The 23,878-nt window shown below is 43.3% G+C and overlaps 1 protein-coding gene across 1 annotated transcript in view; it reads right to left on the bottom strand.

Moving 5' to 3' along the window:
* The window catches only part of grm7 (glutamate metabotropic receptor 7), a 133,584-nt gene that overhangs the window by 58,671 nt on the left and 51,035 nt on the right, over positions 1-23,878 (bottom strand). Inside the window, exons 3-4 of the mRNA XM_086124321.1 lie at positions 2,909-3,044; positions 1,864-2,018 (exon numbers count right to left, since the gene is read on the bottom strand). Coding sequence (XP_085980447.1) covers positions 1,864-2,018; positions 2,909-3,044 — 291 coding nt within the window. The remainder of the gene's footprint in view (positions 1-1,863; positions 2,019-2,908; positions 3,045-23,878) is intronic.

The raw sequence follows: 23,878 nt of genomic DNA on the forward strand, positions 1-23,878 counted from the left end.
TTCTTTTCAGAAGACCACTGACTGACGATGACAAAGTGGGCTGATCTTAACCTTACGCAGCCCCGCAGCGCACATTTGTCCAGGCCAGGCGTCACCTAATTAAAGAAAAAGCAAAGGGATCTTCAATTCCAATGATTCACGGCTCTTGTAGGATGCAATACATAACGCCCCCTGCTGAGAATGTTCCTTTTCCCCGCCATATGTGTCAGTCCTCTGTCTAAGGTAGGCAAATGTCATTTTTCTTTATTTTAAAATAACCTTCATTACAGGCAGAGGTAATGAGAGTCACAATTGTGGAGAGATTACAGTTTGCTGGAGAAATAATCCGCAGTGAAATACCGCCAAATAGCCAATAATACGCAATGACGTGACGATGCAAAAATATTTACTACCGTATTGCATGAAAGCAACTCTGACAAGTATGATTTATCCATAAAGTTACTTAAGTAAAAGTAAGTGAGCAAATGTAGTCGAGCTCGCCACAACCTACCTGTGACTATAGGCCATGACAAATGCCATTTGATTCATCAGAATTTTTCAGAGACAACGTTTAAGCTACGCATGGCCGTTGCAAATGGCGTGGAAGCAAATTAGACAAACCTCAAGCGAAATGTCAGGCAAAAAAAGTTACTCCGAAGCAACAGTGAGCAACGTGACCTTGGCCTCCCTCCTCCTAGCCAAATAGACAGTATTTGCATCAAGGACATCGGCGCTCCCTGAGGACTGTGCAACGTCACTGGAGGAAATTGCCAGCTGAAGCAGAAATAGATGAGACCTGTCTGGCAATCAGGGTGTCGAGTAGGTAAATCGACATATTGTATTTTATCACAAAGTCTGTCTTAAAGTGCACGAAATGTCTTGCAATCAATCTCTCGGTGTGTAGAGGAATTATATGCTAATGTTTGAGTTTGTTTTTCATGGCAGAGACGATCATCCAGATATGTGATGTGAAGTTGTGCCTTTCAAGCTGTTCTAGACATGCAATCATGTCTTATGAGGGCTTATCATAAAAAGCTGATACCACGAGTAAACTTTACATCATCTTTCAATGGCTTTCACTGTTTTCCCAAGCAGCCTGTGATAAAAACAATAACAACAAAAACGCAACACGCTACCAGCCTAAAGACGTACAGTACCGTTAATACTCAAATGAACATTTATAGCTAGCAAAAGGGCAAAAGAGAGGCAATTTTAGCCTCCATTTTTGGCAAGGACTCGGTCACTACTTATTGCTTTTAATCGGCCTTGCTATAGGGTACACAAACTAATTACGCCCCATTTATAAAACCTTCATAACTATGACTGAAAAGTGATACCGAGTAGAGCTATAATTACACCCACCATTATAAGCCTGTTGTTAAATTAATAATGGACCGCTCTAATAGCGTTGGTCAAAAATTAACAGTACTCATTTCTGATACAGCTCTTGCATTGAATCTTATTAGTCTGAATGTGGTATTAAAACTATACCTTACCATAAATTAGAAGCCGGGTTGGCATATATGAATTCCAAAAGTTCAAAAGTTCAAAGAAAAAATGGATTCCGTAATACATTACTGTCGACTCCAGTGTTTACTTGTCAAAGGCTGAGAAGCAGACACGAGGACTTAAATTCTTACGATAGTGCAGACCTCATCTCACATGATAATGCCAACTGGAGTATCACCAAGCTCATCTTTACAAAGTTTATGTGATGATTTCAAATTTCTTGTAATCCCTCAACAAGGCACGCATGTTTAGTCTTCATTATCTGAAATTAAATAGATAAAAAAATGGAGGGGGCTGAAAGGTTGGTGCCATCGAGTGAAATGTCGCGACGCTAACGCTGCATGCGTGGTGCGCTGTGGCGGGACGTGTTCATACCTTTAATGGAAGAGCGCTTGGGCAGTATGGTGATGGCACCCACTGCTACCTCCTCCAGGTGGTGGATGGGACTGCTTTTGGCGCCCCAGCTGTCCGATCCAATCCACAGAAAATGGCCCACATGATTGGCCCTCTTAGTGGCATTGAGGACTCCCCTGCAAGGACATTTGGCTTAGACTGTATGCGTGTGGAATTCAACCGCCACCCATCCATCCGTCCGTTTTCTCTACAGCTTCTTCTCATTGGGATCGCGCGTGTGTTGGAGCCTATCGCAGCCAGAGGCGGGTAAACCCTTCACCAAGGTCATATGAAAAGAACGTCTGCATGCGCTTTGAACTAAATTCATGCCACACGCTTTTCGGACACCATGGTGTGACACGCCGCCTCCGCATCTGCTCGATTTGTAGTGCAATGAATCAAAATGGAGAAATAGGTTAATGCGTGAATCCTAAACAGCTATTTGATCCTGAACCGAGCTGTCAAAGGCTACACATCGGGCTGTGGCTTTCCAGGAAAGTTCAGGGTCATGCTTCTTGAAGTATGAGGGGGAACTCGAAGACAACAGGTAACTATTCCATCTGATCATCATGAAAGGGGGATTCCGTGGTACGCGGTGCTTTTTCAAGGTTTCTCATTTTGCAAACTCAACACAGGATTGTCCAACTTCAGAACTGTAAGGTGGCTGTGATCAGTCGATTGTTGACGCCTATGCCACTTAATCACACATTTCTTGTGTTTTTACTGAAAAAAACCCCAACAACAACAGAAAAAGCAAGTACTGTAGCAAATATTTGTGTGTTCTTGGAGGTGGCACTTCCCTACGGGGAAGTGTAATTGACACCAAATCTGTGCTGCGCTCTTGTGATCTGTATTCCCTGTGTACGTCTTCTGGTGTTTGCAAAGGCACGTTTGTATAACAGACGTGCTGCATGCATGGAAAATCTTTGCCTGTGGCTTGTCTTCTGGAGCTGCCACTCAGAGATTAAGGAGTGGAACATGGCAAGTCATCGGTACGCCTGAGCGGCACGGAGGACACGCTGCTCACCGTATGTCTTCTTCATTGGCGAAGATGACGACTGCCCTGGAGTGCTGAGTTTCCAGCAGTTGTTGGATGGCCTTGTCATAATCCTCCATCTTGGGGTTGTGCGGGATTTTCAATGACTGGGCAACGCAGATTCCACCTAATGAATGGAGAGAGTTAAAAAAAAACGAGAAGGCATCGGGTAGAGTCTCTGCTATTCTGTCACAGATATTTGAATACACGCAAAAGGCCTTGGGCCACAACAGCTTCTTATGTGGAAATTCTTCCCAAATAAAAGGGAAGGACAGCATAAATAATGTGGAGAAGTATTGGAGCTTTGCAATGATTAAACAACACGCATGCACATTCACTCGACAGTCACAATATTAGGTACACCTGTCACCATCATCTTGTGCAAAGGTTTCTATTGAAAGGGCCACAATAGATTTTTTTTTAAAAGAGATGGATGGGCCGGGTGAGATTTACAAGGAATGAAAAAGCATTCAAATCTGTAACATATCAATGGTGTCAGGCTGAATCCTTGCTCCTCCAGAATCATAACTTTTCGGGAGACTCACAAAAATTACATGTGTGTTCACCCGGTTATCGTGCGTCATGAAAGAGAGCAAGCCGTTTTATTTCAGTCAATCAATTGTAAAAAGAGCACACACACATGCGGACTGAACAATAGTAGAGATTTCTGACAAAATTCAATTCAAAAATTTGTCAAAGGGGGCCCTGCGATATGCAAACATACATCATCCATTCATCCATTGTTTCAACCGCTTACTGTACACAATGAATCAATATATTATAATCTATGTGAAGTTGTATATATTTACTTGGTATCTCAAATTATTTTAGTATTATAATTTATATTCAATTCATAAGTTGTGGGAAGGAGGTCAACTGGTGAGCACGTCAACTTCCCAGTGCAGAGGTGCAGGGTTCAATTCCGGCCCCGGCCGTCCTGTGTGAGGTCTCCATGTTCTCTCCGTGCCTGTGCAGGTTTTATCCTGGATACTCCAGTTTCCTCCCACATTCCAAAAACATGCATGGTAGGTTGATTGGGCACTCCAAATTGTGTGATTGTGGTGTGACTGTGAGCGCGAATGGTTGTTCATGTGTGTGTGCCCTGCAATCGGCTGGCAGCAAGCCCAGGATGTACCCCTACTGCCCCAAGACAGCTAGGATAGACTCCAGCATGCCCGACACCTTTGTGAGGATAAGCGGATTAGAAAATAGATGGATGGATAATAAATTATGTTAACACTTGACTCAGGTTTACTTATGCAGTATAGTGCTTTCATAATAGCCGCATCTGTGACAAAGAATGAAATAACACTGGTCAATAGCAAATGTTTTACTGATAAAAGCTTGCGCAATATAGATTTTACCACGCATTAATTTATAGCTGACATTTCAGAAAAAAAATCCACTATTTGCCAAACCTAACCCTTAAGTCATACATCTTACTACCGTATTTTCACGACTATAAGGCGCCATTAAAAGTCTAAAATTTTCTCCAAAATGGACAGGACGCCTTATGATGCGGAGCGTCTTGTCTATGCGCTGAGTTCCAAAACCTGACTGACAGCCGACACGCTGTTTATATAGAGAAAAGGCGGAAGTGACTGTGGACAGGCATGCGGCAAAGAAGTCAGCCAATCAGTGAAGGGTGGGCGTGTAAGTGGACGCTAAAGGGACGCGACAAGCAGGTACCAACACCTGTATAGAGTGTGGCTATGTGCATTGTTGCAAAACAACTTCGGTTTTGGTTTCTAAGAACCCCCGAAAATAAATTCTACAAAGAGACACGCCTACGAAGCTCAGTTCAAACTTCAAGCCATCGGTTATGCTTTTGGCATGCGTGCCCATCTCACAGCAGCGGTGAAAAACCAAGTCAAGCAAATGAACTCTGAGCTTGCCGTTATTCCCGGAGGCTTGACTAAAGAACTCCAACCGCTGGACATCGGCATCAACCGGGCGTTCAAAGTAAAGTTGCGAGCGGCATGGGAACAATGAATGATCGATGGCAAACACAACTTTACAAAGAGTGAGAGGCAGCGCCGGGCGAGTTACGCCACAATTTGCGAATGGATTGTGGCTGCTTGGACGAACGTGTCTGCTTGCACTGTTGTTCGAGTTTTTGGCAAAGCCGGCATCATTTCTGTGGAGCCACATGGCAATGAGAGTGACTGACAACGAGAGGGAACACGGCGTTTTTGATGGATTACCCGTACTTGCACAATTGTTCAATTCTGATACAGAGGATGAGGACTTTGATTGATTTCTGGGTGATGATTGATCGAAAAACGTGAGTACATTGTACGATGACTAAATAAAATACAACGGAACTCAGTTTTCCGTTGCCTTTTTAAAAACGTGTTTTTAGCTTGTATCTGTATGTCTTGGCATGCTACCGTATGCTACAAGCTAACGTGTTTTTAGCGTGCGCGCATGCATGCCGTATGTTTAAGCTGGCGTATGTTTTACCACTTTAAAATTGCGCCCAATAATACAGTGCGTTTTGTCTATGTGTAAAATACAGAAATAGCACCCATTAATGAGACTGCGCCCAACCATACGGTGCGTCGAATGGTCGTGAAAATACGGTAAATATATTACGATATGTTACATACAATTATTGTCATTATTATTATTATTATTATTATGATTATTATTAGTAGTAGTAGTGGTAGTAGTCATATATAAAACTGATGTGCAACAGAAAAAACAAGGCCAAATTTGGAAACGGTGCAAAAAAGTCAGCTATAAAGGTTTAACTGTATCTCTGATTGAAAAATGCAGACCAGTGTAATTAATTAGGCATTACAGTTCATTTAATAAGATAAGATAAGATAACCTTTAATTGTCCCACACTGGAGAGATTTGCAGTCTACAGCAGCAAAATTGGGGGGAAACAAAGTGTTTCATTGCACAAAATAAATGTTTCAGAAAAGAACTGTACACAGTTCAATATAAGTGCAACATAAAATAAAGCATTAAAGAAATGGTTTCATAAAATGAGTGTCAAATGAATATGTAAAGTGATTTTACGATCATTGCATTTTTTTTTATTTCCAAAAAAGCAATTAACTAAGTACTTTTCGAGAAAACAAATACATCTATATTTTTGGAATGTATGAAAGTGAATGTAAAAACACATTTTAATCCATTTCAGAGGAAAATTCTAAATGAATGCAGGAAATGAAAAGGACTCCTGATTGAGAAATGTTTCCATTTTAGTTCTACGGTGTGTGTGCTTGATATCAATGTTCTTTTCAAATCCAATAATAGCAATCATTTCATCGTCAAAATAGTGGACTTGGCCTGTCTGCCTTTTCAGATTCATGGGCAAGACGTGAAATGGGACAGCGAGCAGCCAAGCTAACATTCCGATTGCGCAATCTCCCACTAACTGGGTTGTGAAGGCTTGCCACTGGCAAGTGCCGATTTCTGTCTCTCTTCATATCTCCAACATCACGTTTTCAGACATTTTCAACATGCACACTCATTTTCCAAAGTCAGGCTAATGTATTTAATGTTACAAATTTAAATAGGCTGATCGCACAAAACAGCAGCTACAAAAAAAATAAGCATGAGGTCAGTGGCGGATGCTGGTCTGTCAAGGAGGGGAAGCTCAATTTCGGGCTACATCATAAAATGTGTCCGTTTATTTATACGTGAATTCTACTCTGCGTTCCTTTTCAAAAAAATGATCTGTGACCCTGGCATACCAACAAGGCGTATTTTCCAGGGACTTAACTGTGGTGATATAAGTCAGTCTGCGAACACAAGCAATAAACAATAAAAACAATAAAACACACCAGAAATAAAATATTAATTTGTCGCTAGTCGTTTTCAACAAAGAGAGTGTCGTAAGATGATTAGAAGAAGTGTCCAGTTCAACTCAGAACAGAATGAGAATTGAAAAATGCTCCCACAGCTGGCTACACCAAAAGATCGGTGATTGGCTCATTTCGCAGTCAATCAAAAAGAGATTCAGCCTCAGACAGATCATCCAATCATCATGCAGAAAAGATGAGCGTCCTGGCCAGCCCATAAACGCCCACTGCCCATAGACTCCCAGAGACGCTCAGCGTCCGACGGACGGGACAAAACTAGCATTTATCCAATGACTCGTCTCTTCATTGCATTGGGACAACCTACCCTGAACTCTCTCGACGCTCAGCGTTCACACAGTTGAAAGCACAGTGAAGCTGCGGGAATGAATGAGAAGAGAGTCGCGTCGTAACCAGTAGTAAGCAGCTTTGATTCGGAACAAAAGTTGAGCGCATTGTAGCGCATATTTAGTCAATGACATGTCCACGGAATTGTATGTACACACATATATTTGATCACTTATTTTTTGACATTTTAGGGGAAGCAGAGCTTCCCTTGCAGTCTGAAGGGGTGTTCACACGGCACGCATTTGCATTGGTGCTGCACCGACGTATTTTGTTGCGATGTATCTTACATCGATGTAAATTTTGTGGAGCGTTCACACGTAAAAAGCTGCTTACGAAAGAGAAGCGCATTAACCCCGGTGCAGCCCCACTTGCGTTCACACAGCAGTTTCTACGGCCGTGCAATACGATACGTAATAATACGGAAATAAAACATGCGCTGCGTAAAGTGTACTTCCTTTTCCCCGCCTTGTTTGTGACATATCGAAAAACCATGGTTTATACTTCTCAGGACAAATCAAGGCTGCGGTCTATCAGACACCGTAATAGGATGAGAGTGAGAAAGGAAAGATGACGGAACTGCACGAAAGCAACGCATTCAATACCCGTATGTAATCAACTCTTCTCACGCGTTGGAGCGAGTCTACCCCCGTAGCATTCACACGTCCAATTTTATATCGGTGCTGCCCCGCAAACGAGCATTTACTCCGGAGTAAAATTTTAAACCACCTCCTTGAGCAGGGTTAAATTTGCTCCGGTTTAAGATGGCTTCAGGGACTACACCGGTATAACTTTGTACGTGTGAACGCTCTAGGCAAGTAGCCCTGGTGCTGCACCAGAGTAAAAGTTGCCGTGTGAACACCCCTTTAGAGCAATTGCCACTGCATGAGGTGGAGCAAGCACCAATGACCCACAACGGCGTAGGAAAGGACACGAATAAGAGCACATAGGTTCAAATTGCTGCCATTCCTCTAAGCAGAGATGTGACATCTGTTCAAATTTAGCTGCACTCAAACATGCAAGACATTATGTCTTAGCATTAATAATTTCGCAGAACTGGAAATGGGATCTGTAAGTGACCAACGAAGACCAACACTGGTAAAAAACTACTTTCAACATCAAGTCAGAGAGTAACCTGCTCTTTTTCAAATGAGTGATACACACGTAAGCACCGGCACCACTTAGTGCAGTCATTTAATAAGTGGCATTTTGAATACCAGTAAGTAAGGAAATCAGATTGCGATTGTTCCCAAATATTTTTATCGTTGTTTGTTTTTTACCAGTTTGTAATGCCACCACCACTCTGATTTGGAAATCTGACACTTATGTCAGAGCAGACATGACCCTCAGGCATGAACCTCAGCACAACTCATTGCTTTGCCAAGCCCTGACCTCGTGACATCTAGTACAAGAGCTGCTTTTGAAATTCTTCCATTTAGATTGATAATAATTCATTGATAATTTTGTGCAATGAAACATTTTGCCCTCCCCCCCCATTTTGCTGCTGTAGACTGCAAATTTCCCCAGTGTGGGACAAATAGAGGTTATAATATCTTATAAATACAACAAGGTGTTTCTGGCGGCCCGGTAGTCCAGTGGTTAGCACGTCGGCTTCACAGTGCAGAGGTACCGGGTTCGATTCCAGCTCCGGCCTCCCTGTGTGGAGTTTGCATGTTCTCCCCGAGCCTGCGTGGGTTTTCTCCGGGTGCTCCGGTTTCCTCCCACATTCCAAAAACATGCATGGCAGGCTGATTGGACGCTCTAAAAAATTGTCACTTGGTGTGAGTGTGGGCGTGGATGGTTGTTCGTCTCTGTGTGCCCTGCGATTGGCTGGCAACTGATTCAGGGTGTCCCCCGCCTACTGCCCGAAGACGGCTGGGATAGGCTCCAGCACCCCCCGCGACCCTAGTGAGGATCAAGCGGTTCGGAAAATGGATGGATGGAAGGTGTTTCTGTGTTCGGTGTCTGCATTTCCTCATTCTAGAAGCCTATTTTCAAGTCAAGTCAAGTCAAGTCAACAGTATTTATAGAGCACTTTCAAACAGCCATCGCTGCATACAAAGTGCTGTACATGGAGCAATTTAACATGCACAATAAACAGTAAGACAAATCGGTAATAAAGGCGGTAGAAAGCACCAAACAGTAAAACCAAGAACAAATCTAAGTCATGCTGAGTCGAATGCCAAAGAATACAAGTGAGTTTTGAGGAGGGTTATGAAGATGGGCAGCGAGGAGGCTTGCCGAATGTTCAGTGGGAGGTCATTCCAGAGAGAGGGACCAGCAACAACCTCATTTATTGTAATGAATTGCCCCTCCCTTGCATCTAAATAATGCACACAGCGCACAATATGCTGCACAAAACCGATGCAAATTACAACTACAACATTGTAATGAACATATTGCTAACCTAATTGTCATTGTTAATTGTTCATACAGCTATTGTCTTGTTTGCGCGAATGCATCTAATAAATTGTCTTGTGAATTATTTTTTTTCTTTCCTTTTCTTTAATCACGGTTTGGCACTGACCGACAAAGCAGAGCGACACGCAGTAAATCACACACCACACCTGATTCGGTGCCAAGATCTTTTGCACGAGTGAGAGGGATAAAACAATATCCGTGACAACAAATCCAATAATCCTCACCAACGGGGACATAAAGTTACAGATTTTATGTTATGGATTTGTCATTGCCTTTTTATTGAAAGACATTATCTGATGGCGGACCCTCATCCGATCGCCTCGTACGTGCAGTAATCACAAAGAGAATACGAACGCTGACAATAAATCATTTTTTGACAGGTCACCCCTAATCAGTTTTCACACGATCAAGGGTATTGGCCACATACACTCTGTGTCCTTTGCGAATGGGCAGCCGACACTTCTGGAAGCACACGTTGTCACAAACTACCATTTGTTATGGACTAAGAGAGCAATAATGGGTTCATGTAAAAGGCTTCTAAACAAATAATGCAATCACCTGTGGGATTGTACCACCATGGGTCCTCTTGGTCAGCAGCTTGCCTTCTAAATCAACAGCGAGCATTACCAAAACCAATTAGAATTTCTCCCACTCAAGGAACTTAATAGCCTAGCCAACATCTCCGTTTGCGTTTCTCTGAGTAGACAGATAAATGGAAGTAAACTCCTAATTGCCAGTCTCCGATGGCTCTTTACTTTGATACAAACCATTTTGGGCTGGCAGACCGTGCATCTGCAGTCCGGGTGCTTCTTCCGTACGGCAGCCGTAACAAAATGACAATTTCTGAACTCTGCCTCTTTCTACGAATCGACAGGCATGGTCTTTTTTTTTCTTTCTAAAAGAACAGATTCCATAAGTGCCTGGAGACCTGTGGGATGACTGCTGTTATCCCCCTAAGTGGACTAAACCTAAACATAGGGAGCCCGCCAATGTGTTTGGCTCTTGCTTAAGGGCTCGCAGTATCCTGTTAAATGGAAACGAGCTCGGTGTCATTTGCGCCGAAAAGTCAGTGTTGTAGGTCTCCCAAGGATAACGCGAAAGCTCAGCCTCTGCAAAGAGATTACAGTTGAAAGCTCATATTATGACAGCAGAGGCACTCAACATCTGATTCTAGCCCATTTGTCGCACCTTTCTTGCAATGGCCAATCTCTCTGCAGGTTGTTATCATAGCCATTCACTCCACAAGCAAAAAAAACAAAACAAACAAACAAAAAACAGAAAACCATCATATTATACTGAGAGCTCAGGTCTCATGAAAAAGCATTAAGTCCATAATGACAAAAACTCCACAGTGCAGGGTTATGGTTCTATAACAGCCATGAACCAAAATATATTACAGCTCGCATTGGTCAATAATGCAGAATGAGAGCGAGCGCTGCAAGGACTGATCAAGTTTAGAAGCAGATCTCGTATTTTGAGTGGACTGTTGTGGGCCAGCTGTTGCGGGACGCCGTCTAAATTATTGAATGGCTGCGGAACACCTCATCCGTCTGTCCGTCAGTCAAGTAGTCAGAGAGGCAGGCCTGATGAAAATTCAAGTGCCGTATCTGTACTTGCAGCGTGTTGGGGTGTATGGCGGACCACCTCCGCCTCTCACTGCAAGGAGAAAGGGGAAAGGGAGTCATGGGTGCCGACAGACGGCTGGAAAAAAGGGCCCTTTGTCTAAACTGAGCAGGCTGATGTAAGAAATGTCAACTTTCCCGGCCTCACGCCGTCTTCCACTTTTTCCTCACGATCGTTCCCAGAGATGGGAACGATTGTTTTAAGTCACAAGAAAACTCTTCACTAAATATTTGAATAGGGATCCAAACTATCGGACACATTGAAAACTATTTTCAACCCTCTTAACCTGTTCACTCCCAAATGCTTTTCAGACACATAAACATCGAAATCAGGTTGCCCTTTCAAAGTGATCAATCATCAGAATTATAAGAAAATAAAAACATTTTGTACAAGTTGTAGAACAAAGGGGTAGATTTCTTTGAGAACAACTATTTTGAATTATTCTAACAATCAGTCACTACGGTAAGAGATCCTACATGTAATATTTCGATGGAGGCCTTTATACAATGGATGACAAAAACATACCTCTGGACATGTGTCTGTCAGTTCTACTACGATACAGAATTTGTTGACTCAATTTTCAAAGAGCACTGTATCTCTCCTCCTCACTTTGCTAATTTTCAATATTTCTTTTCTCTTGGCCCTTTCAGCCATTTGCATTCACTTTTAATTCATTTTCTACTCACTGTGGTATTTTTTTTCAACACTCAATGTGAAGAGATGCCTTGCACTTTTCACAGTCTAAGGTGGTGCGTTCGTCACAAAAACGACATCTCAGGAATCGATTCCCTGCATTTATTGGCCAATGAGAGCATTGGTCATATCTTGGCTGATCTTCCACCATAGCAGACAGTAGCGATCTCCCTCCATGAGAAAAAGGCCTTGTATCAGGCAAACCTCTGCATCAGAGACTTTGCCACTATCCTTGTGAAATTGAGTAGATCAATGTTGCCTCCCAAAACCAATCGGTCAAAGAAATGACAACGTATGAGTGCACTGCTGAGAGACCATGAAGCGACAGGCCACCATCGCTTCTTGGACCTGACGGTGATGCTGTATCTAGAGACCTGTTGCTCACGACGGTCCACACCTGCCATGGGTTACACGGTTGGATGTATGTCTAAGATGTGGGAGTCATACAAAGCACCCTGAGTTTGAACTGCCGTCATATGCATGGCAACGTGCGAGATTATTCTACAAAAATCAAAAAGCCTCTTTGGATTCTGGTTTTACCTGAGGAAATTTCCTTTCCTTTCCTCTTTGAGCAAGACAATCCGGAAGTACTAAAAGGATAGGTTGTTCGAATCCCCAAAACAATGGGGAAATGGGACCTTTAATTTGCAATTAACAAAGATAAACCCCGGCCAACCTTTAAAAGAGGAAATTAGATCATACATGGCAGCAACATTTACAGCAACAAGTCATCAAGCAAGTACCGACTGCGCGAGGAAACACTCGAGATTAAGAAGGTGACAATAGAGAAGAAAAGTAGGCAACCTATAATTTACGCCATAAGAAAATAAAGTGCCACCTTTAAATTTAAGAGAGACTACTGGTTGCAGTCAATTTCCACATGCACGTCACGGTTGGTACAAATCACAGCAGTGAATTTGGGGCAGCCATCACCAAGTACCGGTAGTTAAGACCATCGCCTGTCACCATGGGGACTCTGTGCTGTCCTTGAGTCTGAGGCCCACACCCGGTCTCCCGTGTCTTTTGCTGTGTCCACTACTGTAATGCGTCCAACGCAGAGATCAAGGTTTGTGTACGTGTGTGTACGTGACAAATAAAGATGATTATTATACTCCATCAACGTAGGTTTGGCCTCTGAAGTAGCTATCACTGTTGGCGACAACCAGAATGAAATAAGTATGACAAGAACGCATAGATCAAAGAATCCCTTTTTATAGTAATTACATGCTTGGGACTTGGGTAATAATCGCCATCGCGAGATGATGTCGGTAAGGAAAAGCTGTGTCACATTCATTTTACACAGTGCTCTCTTCTATGTTTGAAACAAAGCCCCTTTTCATCTGGCGCTGATGCGATGAAGTTTTCCAAAAGGTGAAGGAAAGGTGATACAACGAAGGTGAAGCAAGTTTTGACTTTCCAAAGAGACCCAAAAGTCTTTCCTGGGCTTTTCTGATGCATCTTTGCAACTTAACAAGGTGCAGCCCCAACAAAAAGGTAAATGTGAGAACCGAAGAAAATGAAAGGACACCAAAGTCAAAAGAACATTAAAAGCAGGAAGACTCCAGCGTGACCATATCATCCATTCATTCCTTTACATTTTGCTTTAGTTGCCTTTTTTTCTACACTCGCGTGACGAGCCAGGATGTGGAAACGTGAGCTGCATGAGGCTCATTTGCCACTCATCTTCACGTGACGCCTTTGTCAGTGACATGAATGCATTGTGTTTAGAAATGTTTCAGTTGAAACTTAAATGTGTGGAACCTTAAATAATGTACATTTTCATTTTAGATTAGATTAGACTACCTTGATTAGTGCAGCAATGGGGACATTTGCATCACCAGCAAGAGAGGATACAAGAAAGCAAAAGGAAAAAAAAGAGACTGAGAGTATAATGTAAGGAAAACACAGAAAATGTACCCATTGTATGAGCTCAAACACATTAACATAACATGAACCTGTCCGGTGCAGAGGGAAGAGAGGCTCACACGGTGCTGTCTGGTGGTAGTGCTGTTAGTCACGACTCTATATAATCAGCAGCGGTCTTGCCTCCCCAAAGTCCCTTTCATGCCGGGTTAGCGCTGCTCCCTTGTCCATCTTATTGGGGATAGAGTTAACATTTCCCACGGTAACAGACGCAAGGACAGGTTGATTTTGTTTTCTCCTTGCTCGACGCTTTGTAGGGTCACAACATCCTCACGGGGAATGTCAGTTTGTCGTTGTGGTTTTAGCAAGGGGAAAAAAAAAATCATCCCGGCTGGAACCAGGCTCCGCGTCCGTACAAATTGTTCAACCGTGTTTAGAAAGTAGATGTTTCTGCTTGGCTCTCGACGAAGGCGGACACTTTCTGCACAGCTCCCTGCCCTCCCACCTTTTTTTTCCCTGCTCGCCACTTAGTCTTCTTGTGCTTTTATCCAACTTTTTTTTTTTTTTTTTTCCCTAGCCTCCTACCGTGTTTTCATCCGAAGAACTAACCATGGAATTAGTTGGCTGGTCTCTCAATGTAATCGACAAAAAATTTTCGACGGAAACAGCGGGCAATGGGGAGCCTGCTTGCCCTCCGGGGACACTTGCTGCCGGATACGCCCTGGATCCATGGAGAAAGTGGAGACCGGTGTGCCTGACAGTACTGTCCGTGGAGGACGTGGAAGACATCTACATTATTGGCCTTTTGATAACAGGTATGCTGCTGTTTGATGTTGGCAGCTTGCTGTTCTATCGCAAAATTCAACCGACGGGAGCGGCTCTATTGGAAGTGAAGAAGCTGCCGGTCACTCTGGATGGCTTGGCGCGAATGTCCAACACTCAGACTCAAGCCGTGACTGAGCTCAATCGCAATATTGTTGTGATTTTGGAGCGACTCCGCGCGATCGATAATACCATGGAGACGTTGGAATCCACGCTGCGGAAAGAATTTCTGGATCAGACTGATCGGCGCCACTGAGGAGATACAGACCAAGGACTCAAGGCTGTCTGGAATTGTTGGCGGCCGTCTCTCCAAAACAAACAACGCTATCTGGCCTTTCCCCTGGATGGAAATACGCACGGAGTCTAGGGCCCCCACCACCACCCCCCTCCTTCTCGGCCATGGACTGATAAGCCGGGACTGTCTTCATGATGAACAGACCTCGACGATGCAGCTATGACCTGTACACGCATACACATACACAACTGGACAACCACACGCGCATACACATCCTTGTTATCACCGTCTTCATCACTCCGATTCTTTTTCCCCGTGACGTGGTTCGATAATGCGGAGCGCAACGGTGGACCGTGCGGCTGGTCATTACGGCTGCGTCGCGGTTACCCCCCCCCCTCTCCCCCCCTTCCCATTCATCCTCCCCCTTATTACATGTTATGTCTTGTGACTTGTTGTAACTGTCATATGCTTATTTTATGTGCTAGGGTCTTTTTTTATCCTGGACTTAAATTATCCTCGGAAGAGGATAGTTCGAGCGTGTTTTTTTTTCCCTCTCCCTACCCAGCGTTTTTCCTTTCTGAATTCTGATTGTAATTTCCCCATTGCGGGACAAATAAAGGATATCTTAATCTTAATCTTAATCTTAATCTTAATACCCTGGAGTTTTACGCTACAACAGTTACAGTGGTACAAATTTCTAGATGTGAACATATCAGAGCTCAACCAATGTCTTGGAACGGATTGTCTTTGGCTACTTGGTGTATTGTGATCGAGAGACGATCCAAATTCAAGTAAAGCAAAATTGGCCCTTAACCCTTCCAGGGACGGCGGGTACACTCCAGCGGATAGCTTATCATGTTGTCACGTTACAAGTTATCAATATTAGTGCATGAAAGGCTCAAAGAGTCTCAAAGGCCTTGAGAAGCCCAAACGTTCACGACTATCAATACATCCCTAGGTCGAAACCCACCGTGCAGCCAAGGCAAAACTCAGAGAAAACCAACCTGTGCTTATTTACTAGATCCTGAATCCTCCCCAGCATCACAGTTTGTGATTCATATCTTCAGTACACGGAAGTGTACAGTGCCATGTTTCCCCTCTTTGTTGAAGTCTTTGATGAGCTGCACACGAATGATGTAAAACACACTAAACACAAGCCAGGCTCGGGTTTACCGCTCGAAAACCGTACCATGGAGAGCTGAGCTGAACTGGCCTCTTTGGTGAAAAGGATATTTTTAGCTGCACCTGGATCATGTAGCCCTGATCGTCAACAGCTTAACATCAGTGCTCCATGTATTGGGGTTTCTGCTCCCCATTAGGTGAATATACGTAGATGCCAGTTTAATGATCATGATGACTAAACTCTTGGAAGTTCTTGGCTTTTCGGTCCATCCTGTAGTGCTTTAAACTGTGTCAATTATTCATCCTAAACCTTCACGCAGTCGGTTATGAAAATGTTTTCCCGGGCCAAAGAATCAACTTTCACCAGTTTGCTTCTGAAATACAAATCTCTTCAAATTGAAGGCTCTCAGAGGATTTGACCTCCCACTTGCATATTCAACTCCCTGCGAAGACAAACCTCTGTTGGTGCTGAAATTATATTTATCACCTTGAAAGTGGAAAAAAAGGTCAGCTTTTTCCTCACAGGCTTTCATCCTGAAAAAATGGGAGCATATCAAATGAGATGACATGCAGATGGCATCCATGTTCAGCTCATCCCGCTATTTCCAGCTTGCCGTTCCTCTGTCAGTTGTGAGACTTGGCTCTGCCACGGGGTCATGCAAAAAATATTGTGCTCTATTTTCAACTATTTTCAGATACATCTGGCTTGCTCCCCAGATCGCTGCTCATGCTAACTATCACCCTGCCCCCCTCTCCTCCAGCAAATAGGCCTGTGTGGTGGCAACTTGAGCCACACAATTCCACTGCGGTCCTCTGTGGAAGGGTATCTTCACATGTGGACCAGGCACATGGTCCAAAAAAATAATAATTACACGCACAAAAACAAGATGTATCTCTGCAAGATTCACCTTCAACCGGTCTGAAGATCCACAATGAAACAGTGCCTGAACCAGGCACAGAATAGAAAAAAGAGAATGAGATCAAAACAGAGATCAATACATGGAGACCATCACTCTCAGCTTGGCGTGGGGAATCGGAGAGCCATATTGCATTAGTCTGCAAGGTGGTTCTCCTTGAAGTGGCGAAGCGAGAATCCTACTAATGCCTTTGACATTTACCAACAGGGCGGCCACAAAAAAAAAGTCTCAAGGTCTCATACCTTAACGTGCGCAAACGCTCCAATAATAACACTGCTTTCTATAAACTCCTGTGGCGTTGGAAATGGTTAGCACTTACTGTACATTTCAAAACACATAAAGTCGCTTTATATAAGCTGTGAGAAGAATATATAAATGCATCCATCGATCCATTTTCTGATCTGCTTATCCTCATGAGGGTCGTGGGCGTGCTGGACAGGTCCCAACTGTCTTCGGCCAGTAGGCGGGGTACACCCTGAACCGGTTGCCAGCTAATCGCAGGGCACACATAGACGAGCAATCACATCTAGGGACAATTTAGAGCAAGCATGTCCAGCTCCGGGGCTGGACGGCCACTGTCCTGCCTGTTTTCCAGCTCTCCCGCCTGCAACACACCTAATTCAGAGGATCAGCTCATCAGCCAGCTCTGAAGTAGCACAAGAACGATCCTGATCATTTGAATGAGGTTTGTTGCTCCTGGGAGAGCTGGAAAACAGGCAGGACAGCGGCCCTTGAGGACCGACTTTGGACACCCCTGATCTAGAGTGTTCCATTAGCCTGCCATGCGTGTTTTTGAAATGTGAGAGGAAACCGGAGTGCCCGCAGAAAAACCACGCAGGCACGGGGAGAACATGAAAACCCTACAAAGGAAGGCTGGGGCCTGGAATTGAACCTCTGCACTGTGAGGCGATCGTGCTCACCAGTCAACCACTCTGCCGCCCCATAGTATCGCAATCTTATGATCTCATCCTGATTCTATTGCCAATGATCATAAGTGAGAAAATAGATGCCGAAATGAACCGACAAAACTACATGGCTGAAAGGGAAAACATACAAACAGTTTTGTTCTACCCATGGCATACAAATATAAAAAGGAAAACAGTCTGAAGATAAGCTAGTACGGTTAATTAATTGTTTGCAATTATTTGCATGTCAAGCAGAATCATGACTGTGACAATATATTTTGGGGCTTTTGTTATACCTCAAAATTGGACTGCAAAACGGCTTTTGATGGCAACATAATAATTTGCTTATAACTATGAGACATGCTGTGAGTGACGCTGACTAATCACATGGATCGAGTTGATCGTCAGTCAGTTCTTTAAATCATTGACTCAATTCATGTTGAATATTCAAGTACCATATTCAGATAAAAAAAATATACCTGTATATACATTTTTTTTCTTGGTTAAAGAACAATTATGAATACAGATGACAAAATAACACATTTCACTTAATAATGAAAGACCAAGTGTTTTTTTAATTAAATAATCAAGATTTCTTTTTTTTTACTTACTGTAATTTCTAGACTGCAAAATGCACCCAATAAATAGCCGCTGCATTTAAATTTATCCATCAAAAATCATTTGTACATTAACAGCTTTGGACAAATACCTGCGGTTCTCCATGAAATTAAATGGGGTATTATCTATATTATAAACACCGGTAGACATTTTATTCCCCCAAAAACAATGCCAAATACAGAGTATAGGAACCATTCTCAGACTCTGGTTGTCAGTCAAATTCACAGATATGATTAGACCGGTGTTGCACTGCAGAGATGTCTGTATTTATAACACTTGATCCCTTTGCTCCAATTAAACACAACTTAAGGTGCTTAGCCGTGCATACCGCTTCTGCGTTTTAGTCCCTCTCGCTCTCTCTTTCTCTCTCTGCCCCTCTCTCTCCCTCTCTCTCCCTCGCCTGTGACGTCTTGAGTAATTTTATGAACCAGCAGGGTGAGGCCCTCTTCCATGCCTATCTGTTGGGAAATGTACTTGTTGAATGAACAAAGGTGGTCGTAAACAGTTGATGAATATAAATGTCCACAGCAGTGAATGAGTGTGTAATGATTTTACAAACTCAGTTGTGAACTGCATACTTCATTTGCACTTAATTTGGTGGAAACATTCTTTTTACAATGACTTTGGCCTTAATTATCCAATATCATCTGGACTTTCTTTCTTCAAATAAAAGTAACAATAAGAAATCTTTTCTTACGTTTGTGTTGAAACTTGAGCAGTTCACAGCAGAGCAGCCAATCGTTACCAAGAGTAAGGCCTATTTTCAGTGTTAGTTTAGAAAAGCAGTGTTGACGGTACACGGAGGAGAATAGCATGATTCATATCACATTCAAAGGTCAGCAACATCAAAAAGCGCGCATGTACGGGATTCCCATCGGCCAGTAATCTTGAATTTATCACAGGGTTTACATTCCAGTCCACATCCTAAGACTCTCGACAAAATCCGCAAAGTAGTAAACACGTAGGCTATTTAAGCTATTATTTATACACACCGTTATGTGTACCCAAGTTGAAAGGAAGGGAGACAGGGGTTCAAATCCTGGTCAGGGGGAATTGTAACAACCTTCACACTATTTGTAGATTCCCTGCCACTGCTAGTTCCAAGCCTGGGTTAAAAGAGGTGGCCTGCATCGTGGGCATCCAGCGTAAAAACATTTCGCTGCGCCTACTCCCGACAATTTCAAGCACAGCTATACTGATAGCCTGGCCACCAAATTCTCTGTAGCATTCACTCATCAACAGGATGGTGTTATGTCTAGTTTTTGTTACCGTTGGTTTAAAAAAAGTAATTGTGCTGTTTTCAAAGTCCCTCTGTCTAAGCTGTTACGGATTGAACTGCGAGGGATGACTGCATCGATAGTTTAGGTGTTAATGTATCACTTCTGTATCGTAAGAGTCAACCATATGATACATCACAATTTTGTTTACCACTGCTACTTCCAACATCCAGTATCATTGGTAAATATAAACACTTACTCCGACGCTTATTTCCGGTTTGACTGATTTCACTGAGCTTTGGTGCAAAAGTGTGTGTGGGTGAATGTTTGGAAATGCTCTTGCATGATTAATGTGTTTATTAAAGATAAGATGCCCTGCAGTACTGTCACGGGTTTCTTGAAAGCAAATCATTCCCGTTTGTATTTGAATACAAAATATGCTAAAACGAATGCTGCTTACTGGCAAACGGATGAGTCAACAAGCCCACGATTATTATTCAGTTCTCTCTCTCCACATCGGTGACAATAATCACACCGGTAGTTTGTTGACTGCTCTATGCAATGTATTTAAACAAATCCATACAAAGTGTCTCAGAGAAAGCAAGATGAGTGAAGCTGTGTCGATCAGCATCTTCCAAAATAAGTCTTGAACCAGTGGATTTTCTCCAGATAGACTCTCTCCTATCTCTCACTCTGTGCGGATGGCTCTCACCCAAAGTCCGTCGACGTAAATTACACAGCCGCAAACAACTTCTTCAAGTTTTAATGAGCCATCACTCTAGATGTGAATGCACACAACTAAAATATTTATGGATGATGGACTTCTGATCAGTGCCTGCAGGGTTTTATTACTCCTTTTTTTCCCCAGGTTTGAGGTTTGCACACTTTAGTGGATTGTAGAAGAGGGTGATCCCTCCCTGTAGGATTACCAAATGGTTTGGGATGCACAAAGGTGGAGGTGGGGAGCAACACACTGCAAGCTCTTGCTGTTGTGCTTGCGAAGCAGCTCTTTCATTTGATGGACCAGTGTCGATTATTCAAACCACCCACCCATCAACGATTTTACCATTTATCCTCCACATATGGGTTATGGGAGAGCTGGAGCCTATCCCAGGAGACTTTGGGCAAGAAGCGCGGTACATACCTGCACTGGTCAACTGCCAATCGTAGGGCGTATTCAAACAAACAACCACTCACACTTACGATGGCCTGTAAAATGTACGGCCTCATTTAATGCTGAGTGCAAGTCTAGCTAGCGCCAAGAGCGGTTTAAATATGCACAAGGGTGGATTTGTTTTCTTTTTTTTAATTCTGCACTGAGTAACTTGCAGTTTTCCGTTAACAAACGTATTCACTATGTATGTGCTGCGAGGACGCAAGGACAAAACGCTGTGTCACGACATGTTGCGCCCTCGAGTTGAAAAAAGCCTCATCACGGTGATGTCAGAAGGCACATCGAATAGAAGAGGGGCTGGCTGAGTGACTTCAGAGTGCTCACAGCAATAGAAAACCCAGCCGGAAAAGCCTCTCTGTTACGTCCTGGATGGCTGCTACACAAGTACTTCCAAATATGGGTGAAAACAATTGTAAAAACACTTTTGCAAATGGAAAACTGACAGCACTTGCTGCTTCGAGTCTTTTAAAGCTAAGCCATGTGCTCATTTTACATTACAATTACCATGATGGCACACCGGTTTCGAATTTTACGTGTTTATTGTGTGGCAACCTGTGCCACACAATAAGGCGCTGACTAATGCCTCCCTTCTGTGTGATGTGACATAGACACAGCATCCATCCAATTTTGTACCACTTATCCTCACTACCGTCGTGGCTGAGCCGAAGCTTATCTCAGCTGGCTTTGGGTAAGAGGCGGGGTACACTATGGACTGGTCGCCAGCTATTCACAGGGCACGTGCAAACAAACAACCATTCACACATACACTGGCCTTGGTGATTTTTAACATTTTAAACTTGGACAATAAGACAATAATATTTACTTCAGTATGAAGTGATCTAATTAGCCTTCAAGAAAATATTAAAGTGCAACAATACATTATTTGTGGGGTAACCTAAACTGAGGCAAAACATCAGGGATTAGCAACTAATGGCCTGCCAAATTTATTATTAGGGGTGTTCACACGGCACACATTTGCATCGGTGCTGTACCGATGTATTTTGTTGCGATATATCTTACACCGGTGTAAATTTTGTGGAGCGTTCACACATATAAAGCTGCTTACTAAAGAGAAGCGTGTTAACCCCAGTGCAGCCCCACTTGCATTCACACGGCAGTTTCTGCGGCCATGAAATAAAACATGCGCATGCGTAAAGTTTACTTCCTTTTCCCCGCGTCGTTTGTGACATATCGAAAAACCATGGTTTATATTTCTCCAGACAAATCAACACTGCGGTCTATCAGACACCGTAAAAGGATAAGAGAGAGAAAGGAAAGATGGTGGAAGTACAACAGAGCACAAAAGCAACACATTCAATACCCGTATGTAATCAACTCTTCTTACGCGTAGCGAGTCTACTCCTGTAGCGTTCACACGTCCCATTTTGTACCGGCAAACTAGCATGTACTCCGGACTAAATTTTTAAACCACCTCCTGAGCAGGGTTAAATTTTCTCCAGTTGAAGCTGTTTTCAGGGGCTACACTGGAATAACTTTGTACGTGTGAACACTCTATGGGTGGGGGGCTGCACCGGTGTTACACCGGAGTAAAAGTTGCCATGTGAACACCCCTAAAATTATGAATATTTGTTTTACAACCCTCCCCCTCAAAAAAAAATAATTTTAAAAGGTGATAATGATTAAACATGTTTTTGTGGTTTTGGAATGACATTCAGCACCAATATTGTGTACAGGGCGGCCCGGTAGTCCAGTGGTTAGCACGTCGGGTTCACAGTGCAGAGGTACCGGGTTCGATTCCAGCTCCGGCCTCCCTGTGTGGAGTTTGCATGTTCTCCCCGGGCCTGCGTGGGTTTTCTCCGGGTACTCCGGTTTCCTCCCACATTCCAAAAAAAAAAAAAAAAAACATGCATGGCAGGCTGATTGGACGCTCTAAATTGTCCCTAGGTGTGAGTGTGGGCATGGATGGTTGTTCGTCTCTGTGTGCCCTGCGATTGGCTGGCAACTGATTCAGGGTGTCCCCCGCCTACTGCCCGAAGACGGCTGGGATAGGCTCCAGCACCCCCCGCGACCCTAGTGAGGATCAAGCGGTTCGGAGAATGGATGGATGGATATTGTGTACAGTACCTGAAAAATATAAAAATGTCCAAAATGACTTCTTGCACTTTATGTTGGGTTCTTGCGCAGCAGTTTTGTGTCTTCTCGAAAGTATGTTCATTTTTCTGCAAGTGAGCCCTTTGCACTGGGAAAAAAATAAAATACAGTAGATGGTTATATTGTAGCTACTAGCTAGCTTCTAAACCTTTGTGATTGGGTCAGGATAGTGGATTTCTTAAACATGCATTGATAAATAATTATCAAAAAATGAAATATGTTAAGAGTGAATTTTGTTTTTATTATATGTGTTTCCTATTTATGTTAACATTAGCATTAACATTAAGCTAGGTAACAAAAGGCTGAGCAATGTTGTTTACTGTTGTGATTTTCAGCTTGTGTTACAAATCCACAACATGTAATTCCCCTAGTTTGATGTGTAGTTTGACAGTAAATTTCAACTAGGGGCCGCATTAAACAGATTGGAACAAACCCAAAAACTTTTTGATATTTGCCAAAGTGCACCTTGATGTGACATGAGGTGAGTTCGGTTGGCAGACCCATAATACACTTGTACCTCAAGTTCATACATGCAAGTCAAAGCATCCATCCATCCATTTTCTGAACCGCTTTACCCTTACAAGGGTCGCGGTGCGTGCTGGAGCCTATCCCAGCTGCCTTTGGGAAGTAGGTGAGGGACACCTTGAACCGGTTGCCAGCCAATCGCAGGGCACACATAGACGAACACCCATTCTTGCTCACACTCACACCTTGGGACAATTTAAAGTGTTCCATCAGCCTGCCATGCATGTTTTTGGAATGTGGGGGGAAAACCGGAGTACCCGGAAAAAAACCCACGCAGGCCCGGGGAGAACATGCAAACTCCACACAGGGAGGCTGGAGCCGGAATTGAACCCGGTACCTCTGCACTGTGAGGTCAACGCGCTAACTACTGACCCACCGGGCCGCCTTAAGATAGTAACTGTAGCAGCAAAATCTCTCGTTTTTCTGCTGATTCTTTTGGAGTACACATCAACTGAGTCTGACTCAGGCTTTTTGTGTTGTTGAGATTTTTGGCCAAGAAAACCAAAATGTCTCGGCGTTCCTCATTCACCGTAGAATGCCTTGAACAACAGACATTT

Source organism: Hippocampus guttulatus, chromosome 1, assembly GCF_054856545.1.
Source record: "Hippocampus guttulatus isolate MCC_2025c chromosome 1, RoL_Hgut_1.0, whole genome shotgun sequence".
Lineage (NCBI taxonomy): Eukaryota > Metazoa > Chordata > Actinopteri > Syngnathiformes > Syngnathidae > Hippocampus > Hippocampus guttulatus.